This window comes from Diabrotica virgifera, chromosome 7 (genome assembly GCF_917563875.1).
Source record: "Diabrotica virgifera virgifera chromosome 7, PGI_DIABVI_V3a".
In the NCBI taxonomy this organism is placed as follows: domain Eukaryota; kingdom Metazoa; phylum Arthropoda; class Insecta; order Coleoptera; family Chrysomelidae; genus Diabrotica; species Diabrotica virgifera.
This window is the reverse complement of record NC_065449.1, coordinates 101,362,488-101,370,343: the sequence shown is the minus strand read 5'-3', so window position 1 is coordinate 101,370,343 and position 7,856 is coordinate 101,362,488. Positions and strand designations below refer to the sequence as shown.

Here is a 7,856-nt window from a genome sequence, read left to right as displayed (position 1 = left end):
AAATAAACTAGGAGGTCCACTTTTGATACCACGAATCCAAACACTTTTTAATCTATGTCTGCACAATGAAAACATTCCAAATAAATGGAAGAATGTTACAATCCTCCTTCATAAAAAATGAGATAAATAAGATCTTGAAAACTATAGGCCAATAAAGTTTGCTAAACCACCTATACAAGCTTTACTCGAATACTGACAAACAGATTGAAAAAAAAAAACTCGATTTCTATCAGTCAGAAGAACAGGCTGGATTTCGATCGGGAGACGGAACAAACGACCATTTGCAATGCCTTAAAACTTCTAATGTAAGACTAAAAGTCTAAAAGTCTATCAAATTTAATAGACCACTAGCTCTTATTTTTATCGACTTCCACAAAGCATTTGACGCAGTAGAAAATGTTGCTTTTTTATAAGCACTGTCAGAATGCAGAATAGAACACAGGTACAATATGCTAATATTACTAGAGTGGGAATCAAAGGGTATTAGCATCGATGGAAAGATATTAAATCATCTCCGATATGCCGATGACATTATTCTCATAGCAGACGACTTTTAGGAGATGCTTTAGTTATGCTATAATAACTACAGCAATAACAGAGTCGGTTTAAAGATAAACTGTGGAAAAACAAAAGGGATGATCAATGATCAATCTCGTCCCAAATGAGCAGGCACGTAGCCAGGAGATGTTCTTGAGGGGGGTCCAAACACAACTCAAATTTTTTGCTAGATTAAACGGTAAGGTATTGAAAAAATATTCTAAATAAATTTTAGATCCATATGCAAAATTTGAAAAAACCATCTTAATATTTTAAAAATTGCCATAACAAGTGTTTATTACTTTACTAAGCTGTAATATCTATGTGACGACAATCTCACCCTAGTAAAGTAAGTTGTTTTTAAGAGCTGATTTCACCATTGTATGTTTAATATCATTTTAGCGTCCCTGACGATGTTAGTGACTACTAACGAAATATAGGATTCCGTAGAAAAGAGTATACCTGGTCTTTTATTCAGCTGTCGACCCAATAATTTTTGGTTATTATTTTTGATATATCATCACCCAGCCTCATGCATACAAAGTTGAACATAGCCCTCCCATAATTTCTTCCAGTTCTTTCGGTCTTGGGCTTTCAACAAGCAATTCCCAGCAACCCTTTTAACGTTGTCTGTCCATCGTGTAGGTGGTCTACCTCTACTTCTTCAGTAATTACCACTTCTGTAATTGCCTTCTTCTGTAATACCACACTGTAATTTTTTGGATCTACCACTGTTCTCCATTCTGGCTACATGTCTCGCCCAATTTCACTTCAGTTATGCTATTAGCTCTATGACATCTGTGATGATGATTTGATATCTAGGTCTAGATCTGGCTTTCGACGTTCCAATGAATGGAACAAAGAACCAAGAAACTGAGTCTTTCGTTTCCCATCTTGTTTCTGGGTAAAGTTTTTACACGCTGCATTGTTGAGAACGAAGGTTCTACACTGGCCGTTGTGACAGGTATAGTTGCCAAAATTGTAAGGAATTTGTAAATGTTTAGAAAAATCTTTATTACAATGTTCTATTACGTAGAGAACTTCGGTATTTGGTTCCAAAAATTCTATTGCATTACAGTTACACCATAACATATATTCAGCTTTCATTGCAGTAAGGGAAGTGTCGTGGGACTAATAGGCATCCAAATTTTCTAGCAATTTTGCTTTTTCTGTAGAGGCAAATGTAGTTAAAAGAATTTGAAATGCTGATAGAATACTTTTTTGTTTTTGCTAAATCTGATTTTTAAATTGGATATACAGTCCCTGCTCAATTTATTAGACTCACCCTAGAAATATCAGTTTTTTTTCATTTGAAACACTATTGAAGTAAGCTCAAAGTTATATGAAACTGCTGAATGGGTTAAATAACAATTACTTAATAATTGTTCTACATAATTCAGTTAAAAATGGTGACAAGTTTTTGATTGAATTGTGAAAACTTGATAGATGGCAATAGAATGGGCTAAAAGGGCGCAATGACTCGACTTTTTTAAACTTTAGTTTTTTTGTTAAATGAGTGATTGGTGTTCAATTTTCGTAAAATTTGCAGAGGTGAGTGTTAATATTGTTCTATGTGAACGTTAGTTTTCAATTTCTTTAATTTATTTTAAGATATTAATAGAAATATGTTAATTTATAAAAGATGAATATCTTCGATTGGAATTTTTTCATATGGGTGATTGTAAAAATCTTTTTGTTGAGCAAATCTCTTCTGCTGCTGCTCTTTTAGAAAATGTTGCATGTTGTCAAAAATAAATAGCAAAAACATGTAGTGTATTTTAATCCTTAGTTCGAAGGTGGAGTCAAAAACCTTAAAGGAAACATCATGTTACATCGACTTGGAGGGGTTGGTATAGCAGAAAGATTTCAGACACTCTCAGAGGGCAACGATTTTTAATAAATTTGGCTGTAAAACACAGAAGAGTCACCCATAGCGATATACGGAATGAATTGGAAGAATCAGAGTGTTCAGTATCGAAGTCCAACGTACGCCGAAATTTGTACAGTATGGGATTCAAATGTCATCGGCCAGTTAAAGGAAATATCTAAACAACCAACCCTCACCATAAATGCTCAGAAAGGCTTAGTTTGGGCCAATTTGCATTAATATTTTATAGTCATATAATATTTATGCACATTGGCCGAAACTAAGCGTTTCTTGAGCATTTGTGGTGATGATTTTGGTTCCTTAACTGGTCTATGACATTTGAATCCCATACGGTACAAATTTCGGCGTACAGTGGACTCCGATACTGAACACTCTGCTTCTTCCAATTTATTCCTTATATCGCTATGGATGACTCTTCTGTGTTTTACGGCCAAATTCATTACAAATCGTTGCCCTCTAGGAGTGACTGAAATCTTTCTGCCATACCAACCCCTCCAAATCGATGTAACATGATGTTTTCCTTTAGGTTTTTGACTTAACCTTCGAACTGAATATTAAGATACTCCGCATTTTTTCTATTTCTTTTTGACAACATGCGATATTTTCTAAAAGAGTAGTAACAGAAAAGATTTGCTCAACAAAAAGATTGTTACAATCACCCATATGAAAAAATTCCAATCGAAGATATTCATCTTTTAGAAATTAACATATTTCTATTAATATATTCAAATAAATTAAAAAAATTAAAAATTAACGTTCACATAGAACAACATTAGAACAATATTAACACTCACCACTGCAAATTTTACGAAAATTGAACACCAATCACTAATTTAACTAAAAAACAAAATTTGAAAAAAGTCGATTTATTGCACACTTTAAGCCCATTCTATTGCCATCAATCAAGTTTTCACAATTCAATAAAAAAATTTACCATTTTAACTTAATTATATAGCATGATTATTAAGTAATTGTTATTTAACCGATTTAGCAGTTCCGTATCACTTTGAAGATACCTCAAGGTGCTTGAAATTAAAAAAACTGATATTTCTCGGGTGAGTCTAATAAATTGAGCAGGGACTGTAAGTTGATCCGTACAGTGAATAAAAACAGAAATAATCCTAGTAAAAAATAATAATATTTAGGTTCACTTTTTCAAAAATATTAATAATAACTTGGAGATAAACTTGCTGCCTTGGTACAAAACCCGATGCAGTTTTGGGAGGGGTCCGGACCCCATGGACCCCTACCTTGGCTACGTGCCTGCAAATGAGCTAATAGAAATCGATAAGTCGTCCATAGAACTTGTGGAAAAATATGTGTATTTGGGTCATTTATAAGGTTAACGCGAGACAACCAAACATACAAGCTACTAAGTTTAAGTTGGGCTGCATTATGAAAAAAGAGAGACGTATTTAAAACAAATATACCACTCCATCTAAAAAGGAAAGCTTTTAACCAGTGCGTTCTACCAGTCCTCGCATACGGAGCAGAAACCTTAACTCACACAAAAGTATCAACTGAAAAATTGAGAAGGACAACGAAAGATGGAGATATACCGCAGTAGATTGAACCGCAATAGCCATTGTTGTTTGTTAGGTGATGAAGCAAGAAATTCATTTTTGGCGTAGATCAGGTGTGGGAGCACGCAAAATAGAATTCTATTTTAGTGACGTCACGTTGCCTAGCAGTCGTCGATTCTCGCATTGTGAAATTCGTTTTGTGACGTCAGAAAACAGAAAATTCTATTTTGCATGCTCCCACACCTACAGCAATTAATTAGCGACAAATACCCACTTGGTTTTAGATCTTTAAACTAGTTATTTTCACTTTTTGTGAAATCCAGAGAATGATGATAACGCTAGGGGTTGGAGGAGGTGAGTTTGTAAATGTTTGTATACCCCCATCTTTCAGCAATTAACTAGAAATAAAATATGCCGCCGGAAGCGACCCTCTATCTACTTTGGTTCCTGAAATATGAGAGTTGGGTAGTGTAGCTTAAGTATTAAACCGCAGTAGCCATTGTTGTTCGTTAGGGAATGAAGCAAAAAATTCATTTTTGGCGTAGACCTGCAGCAATTAATTAGCAAAAAAATACCCACTTGGTTTAGGAATAAAAAAAGCAAAGTAACTTTGGAATAGATTGAGACAGGGACAGTTTCGCCATGAATCGCCAACGTCAAGGGGACTTTATTTTATAGGGCACTTTAAGAAGAAGACTTACCGTTTATGTAGATTATTTTCGTCGTACTTAAACGCTTGTTGCAATTTTTATGAGCACGGAAAAACTCTCTCCATTTTCAAGGATATCTGGATGTAATAGTAGCTTGATATTTGAGTTGATTGCAAAGTGGAAGGCAGTTGCAACGGGATTTTTCGCCCTTTCAAAGAAGGGCATCTATTTCGACGACTTTTATTTCATCTGAAATAGTTAAAACATAAAACTAGCTGAACTTGAAAACTAGAAAAAATATTTAAAGATTTCTATTAATAGTGCATAGTCAATGAGAGCAAGAACAGGTTATTACCTCCGAATTCTATCCTACTGCATGGATTTTAATGAAATTTTAGGAATAGCCTGAAAATATCTCCTTATTCAAAGTCTACCCTATGCCGATGTGTGCTTTTGTCTTGGGGGCGGTTCCCACCCCTTCTCGGGAGTGGAAAATTTTTTGGTCAAACAAATACGGAAGTTGCTAGAGAACCCAATTCTAAGCAAAAACTGTTCTATAATTTTTTTTTTCGAAAACTCAATACTTTTTGAGTTATTCATGGTTGAAAATTTGCCATTTTCATTGAAATATAACACCTTTTCAAACGGTTTTTTGCGAATACCTGCATCTAACATCTAATGCATCTAACTAAAAAAATTATATAAAACATTTTTGTAGCTCATAAAAAACAGAGATTCGTTCCTTCTTCAATCTTCTAGTTATAACACAAAAAGAGATATGGTAGGTAAAAGAGTTTGTTTTTTTTGGTGCATGCTCAAAGCAGTGCATTCAACTTGAAATAACAGAGAAACGGTTGATTTTATGTATATAATGCCACCAATACCTTTTATTGTGCTTGAAAAGTCCTTTCAAATAAGCAATATTAAATGTCGATTACATTCAAACTAAGCGAGATATGCTGCAAAAATTGATGACTAACGAATTTTAAGAAAAAAATTGAGAAGTATATTTAACCCCTCACCCACAAGGATTTAAATGCATCGTTTTCCTTCTACAATACATTTTACTACAGTGTCATTTTTATGTTCAAAAAGTTGAGCGGGTTTAAAATGAATAGTTTTTGAAAAAAAATAAGATCAAATTATAAAGCGCATATTTAAATTTTCTTAAAAATCTTCTTTTTCTCCATGTAACGTGAAAATGATAAGAGATACTGTTATAAAAAATAAAATCAAAATGTTTATCTAGAAGAAACCTACCCCATATAGCACACAACGTCCGATGGACGTCCATATAACGTACATTTAAAGTCCAAACGTCCATGGACCAAAACTGGACGTACTATGTACGTCCATTGGACGTTTGATTTCAACGTACATTGGAAATCCATTTGTGGTCCATGGAGATTTTACACAAAACGCGACTATATTATCAGTAATTATAGCAATATGATCAGTAATAATCAAAGCAATATTATTAGTAGAATACAAGAAGCTTCTAATAAATGTAGTCACATATTTTTTCATCATCGAATTAAAACACTGAACCACTAAAATTATTTTAATTAAACATTAAACCTATATAATATTAGATGATGATAAAACGATGGTAAACTTTTTCAGCATAACGGAGCTACATCGTGCATCGGTAATTATAGAACTTAAATAATTAGACACTACCAATTTAAATCTTAAATGTGCATTTTGTAACTATTAAATTTCCCGCCAAACTAAATGAGAATCTTCTTGACAACGTTGTCGCTCTTCACGCTATCGGTCGTAAAAGGTAGTATTAGGCAGGTACTTTTAGGGGATTATCGCTGTTAATTGTTGTGGAATACTGAAGGAGGATTTATTTATGATAATTCACAGAATGGCAAATCCGCTTGCAATATACAACCGTACTGACTCTAAGTTTTAAGAAATAATGTTTGGAAGGAAACAGAACACTCAGAACAGAACAGAAATAAACCTCTTTTAATGTGCATGCTTCATAGGGCGCCATTATCTGAATTTTGTCTTTATTAAGTTATTACATACAATATAATACATCCTGTGATATCTTTGTGTTTGCTGTTTATCGTGCAAGTGCAGTCGTGCATTAATGAAGTTCCTATAATAAAGTATACATAATAAATAATAATAAAGAGAAATAAAAAAGGTATTTTGTGTAATATTTTAAAGTATAAGTTGAGTATTATAGGACCTATTTCCTATACCTAAAGACTTTTTGCTATGTATGTATTCAAAAAATTGTGGACACTAGATTGTTTTCTGAAAAGTGCCCTACAAAAAGTCCATAAGACGTACATTGAATGTACATCAGATGTACATAAGATGTACACTGAAAGCTTCAACAACGTACACTATACGTTTGTAGCGGACGTTCTATGGACGTCCAATTTTGTGAACTCTGGACGTTCGTTGGGCGTCCATCGGATGTCCGTTGTACCTTAGCGGGACGTCCATTGGACGTTCCAATGTACACACATGTACGTCCATTGGATGTCCATAAAACGTACTTGTGCTATCTGGGACATTTTTGTATGGCATCTTTTTTTTGGCATCTCTTATCATTTTCGAGTTACATGGAGAAAAAGATTTTTAAGAAAATTTAAAAATGCGCTCAATAATTTGAACTTATTTTTTTCAAAAACCATTCATTTTAAACCCGCCCAACTTTTTGAACATAAAAAGAACACTATAGTAAAATGTATTGTAGAAGGAAAACGATGCAATTAAATTCTTATGGATGAGGGGTTAAATATACTTTTCAAGCACAACAAAAGTTATTGGTAACATTATACACCTAAAATCGACCGTTTCTCTGTTATTTCAAGTTAAATACACTGATTTGAGCATGCACCAAGAAAACGAGTTGTTTTCACTTACCATATCTCTTTCTGTGTTATAACTATAGAAGATTCATAAACGAAAGAATCTCTTTGTTATTTTATAAGCTACTAAAATGTTATATATAGTTTTTTTAGTTAGATGCATAGCTTTTAAGGTATTCGCAAAAAACCGTTTGAAAAGGTGTTATGTTTCAATGAAAATGGCAAATTTTCAACCACGAATAACTCAAAAAGTATAGAGTTTTCGAAAAAAAAATATAGAACAGTTTTTGCTTAGAATTGGGTTCTCTAGCAACTTCCGTATTTGTTTGACCAAAAAATCTTCCACCCCCGAGAAGGGGTGGGAACCGCCCCAAGACAAAACACACATCGGCATAGGGTAGACTTTGTTTCTTGAGCTATT

The 7,856-nt window shown here is 33.6% G+C and overlaps 1 protein-coding gene across 1 annotated transcript in view; it reads right to left on the bottom strand.

Annotated features, from left to right (window-relative positions):
• Positions 1–4,786: 4,786 nt before the first annotated feature.
• The window catches only part of LOC114336265 (pickpocket protein 28), a 353,651-nt gene continuing 350,581 nt past the window's right edge, over positions 4,787–7,856 (bottom strand). Inside the window, exon 9 of the mRNA XM_050657304.1 lies at positions 4,787–4,847. Coding sequence (XP_050513261.1) covers positions 4,810–4,847 — 38 coding nt within the window. The 3' untranslated portion in view covers positions 4,787–4,809. The remainder of the gene's footprint in view (positions 4,848–7,856) is intronic.